Source organism: Empidonax traillii, unplaced genomic scaffold, assembly GCF_003031625.1.
Source record: "Empidonax traillii isolate 1590-97213 ecotype Southwest subspecies unplaced genomic scaffold, ASM303162v1 scaffold250:size724861, whole genome shotgun sequence".
NCBI lineage: Eukaryota > Metazoa > Chordata > Aves > Passeriformes > Tyrannidae > Empidonax > Empidonax traillii.
In genome coordinates, this window is record NW_020955443.1 from 393262 (window position 1) to 395470 (window position 2209).

The 2209-nt window shown below is 61.2% G+C and overlaps 1 protein-coding gene and 1 long non-coding RNA gene across 4 annotated transcripts in view; one reads left to right on the top strand and one right to left on the bottom strand.

Annotated features, from left to right (window-relative positions):
* Positions 1-1463, bottom strand: part of MXD4 (MAX dimerization protein 4) — a 36162-nt gene extending 34699 nt beyond the window's left edge. The window contains exons 1-2 of one of the 3 annotated variants that reach the window (XM_027889057.1): positions 1322-1463; positions 585-681 (exon numbers count right to left, since the gene is read on the bottom strand). In XM_027889057.1, the coding sequence (XP_027744858.1) occupies positions 585-681; positions 1322-1385 (161 nt within the window). In that variant the 5' untranslated portion in view covers positions 1386-1463. Of the gene's footprint in view, positions 1-584; positions 754-1321 lie in introns of all 3 variants that reach the window. The other 2 variants (XM_027889055.1, XM_027889054.1) reach the window with 2 other exon arrangements.
* LOC114059973 overlaps positions 358-2209 on the top strand; it is a 10820-nt gene continuing 8968 nt past the window's right edge. Inside the window, exon 1 of the long non-coding RNA XR_003571790.1 lies at positions 358-371. This is a non-coding gene — a long non-coding RNA (uncharacterized LOC114059973). The remainder of the gene's footprint in view (positions 372-2209) is intronic.

Sequence of the window (2209 nt, forward strand, 5' to 3'; positions counted from 1 at the left end):
CAGCCTCGCCCCGGCACCTCCGCACCTCGGGCCGGCAGGATAAGTTGGAGTTCGCGGTGGGTGCCCCCCCCCCTCCGCCCCGCACACGCCGCTCCCCCGCCCGCAGCCCAGCGCCGCCGCAACCGGAGGCTGCATCTGCTCGGGCTGCTCGGGGGGGGTGGGGGGGGAAGGGGAGGGAGGCGGCCGGATCGCTGCCTGTGGTTTATAAATAAATGCCGGGGGGCGGGGGGGGGGGTGGTGGTGGTGGTGGAAATTAGTGCCATGCAAAGAGAAATCTGGGTGGCGATGATGGTGTTTGGGTCTGCAGCGAAAGCCGCTGTCGGTGAGCGCGGAGCAGAAGGAGCGATGAGGGCGGATGGCTCAGAAGTGCAGTGAGTACTAAGGAGATGGTGTACGCGTGGCAGTGTTTATATGAGAGATCAAAACAGAGCCAAGCCCATCCAGGGGAAAAATGGCGACTACCGGGATGGGGAAAACTGAGACACTGGATTAGTTATTATTTTTCATAAATGTATGCACTGCACATAAGCTAGACACATTGGAAAAGCTGCCGATTCATTCTGAAAAAGCGGTGCGTCTATTACCTGTTATTCTGGGATTTTCTGGCCATGGTGCCTGCCTTTGTTTTCTTTCTGGAATAGTCACTATCGAAGGGTAACACTGATGCATAGCCATGTTCTGCTTCTAGGGACAAAGTCAGCATTAGTGGCAATATATTTTTTCCATGCAATTTTTTCCTCCTTTGCAGGAACGCTAGGGTAAAGAACAGAATTTTTTCCGGTTGATTTGTTTGCATTTTATTCTGGCATCTCTTAAAGAAGCGAGACACACACAAAAAAAAAACATAACTCGGTAAACCAAAAGGGGGAAAAAAAAAAAAACCAAACCAAACCAAAAAACCACCACCGAAGTGCCGAAATTAGGAGGATTATTGGAGTGCACACTAAAAAACGAGGTGGATCATGCAAACCCTTGTCACGCTGCGCTGGGGGAGGGGAGCTGCCATACAATCACCGACTGCCACACACGGAGCAGCGTGAGGGATCCTGAGCGCTGCACACGCACCGTCCCCATCCAGGGCGGCACACAACACCCGTCCCGGGTTTGTTTGGGGGATCATAGATATAGAGATATATATATATAAAAAACAAGCCAGGCTCCGAGCAGCGGTGCTCCCCCAGCGCGGTGCCGCCGCCGCAGCCCGGGTCCCCCCCGGGCAGGTGCGGGGCCGCTGCCCCGGCCCGGCCGCCGCACAACAAAGGCCGAGAGCGGCGGGGAGCGCCTGCGGGTGCCTGACCGACTGCCCGCCTGCGCCCTGTACCTCGGTCTCTCCGCTCCAGGTACTCGGCCGCTTCCAGCAGGATTAACAGGGAGTTCAATTCCATGGCTGCCCGTCCCGAGCCCCCCGCGCCGAGTTCACGCGCGGGGACTCCCGAGCCCCCGGTTTTAAGGCACCTCGCTCAACCTACATTTGACACACGGCCGACGGGCAGCCCGCGCGGCCAATCGGGGGCCGCGGACGGGCGCGGGGGCGGGACACGAGGGGGCGGCCGCGCCAATCGGCGGGCAGAGCGCCCCCCCGGCGGGGCAGGGGATGTTGACAGATCCCCGCCGCCCGCGCCCATTGGCCGCCCGTGTAGTAACAATTTAGAAGCCGAAGCTTAGCAACAGCACGTGGTGGCCCGGCCCCCGCGCCCGCTGATTGGCCGCCTCCTTGCATGTAAAGCAGGCGGCGGCCGCCCATTGGCGGCTGGGGCGTCATGCAAATGAAGGGCGGGGAAGAGGCCAATGGGGCGGGAGGCGCGTGCCGCGCGGCGGGGGGGGGCGGGGAGCGGGGCGGGGGCAGCCAATGGGCGGGCGGGGGGCGTGGCGTTGCCGTGAGGAAGAGGCAGGCGGAGGGGCGGGGCCCGGGCGAGGCTCCGCCCTTCCCCTCGTGCGGCGCCGTGAGGGGACACGGCGGGGCGGGAACGGACGGGGGGAAAGGGACGGAAAGGGGGAAGGAGGGACGGGGGCGCGGGTGGAGGAGTGGTGGGAAGCACGGCAAGAAATAAGTCGGAACGGAAAAGACGATACAAATGGGATGCGAAGAGGTGCTGTAAAAAAAAAACAAAAAACACCCAACAAAACAAAAACCAAACACGTCCGGCACGTGCACCCGTGACCCCCCTCACAGTGCGCGGGCGGGAGAGGAAGACAAGCGGTGCTACGA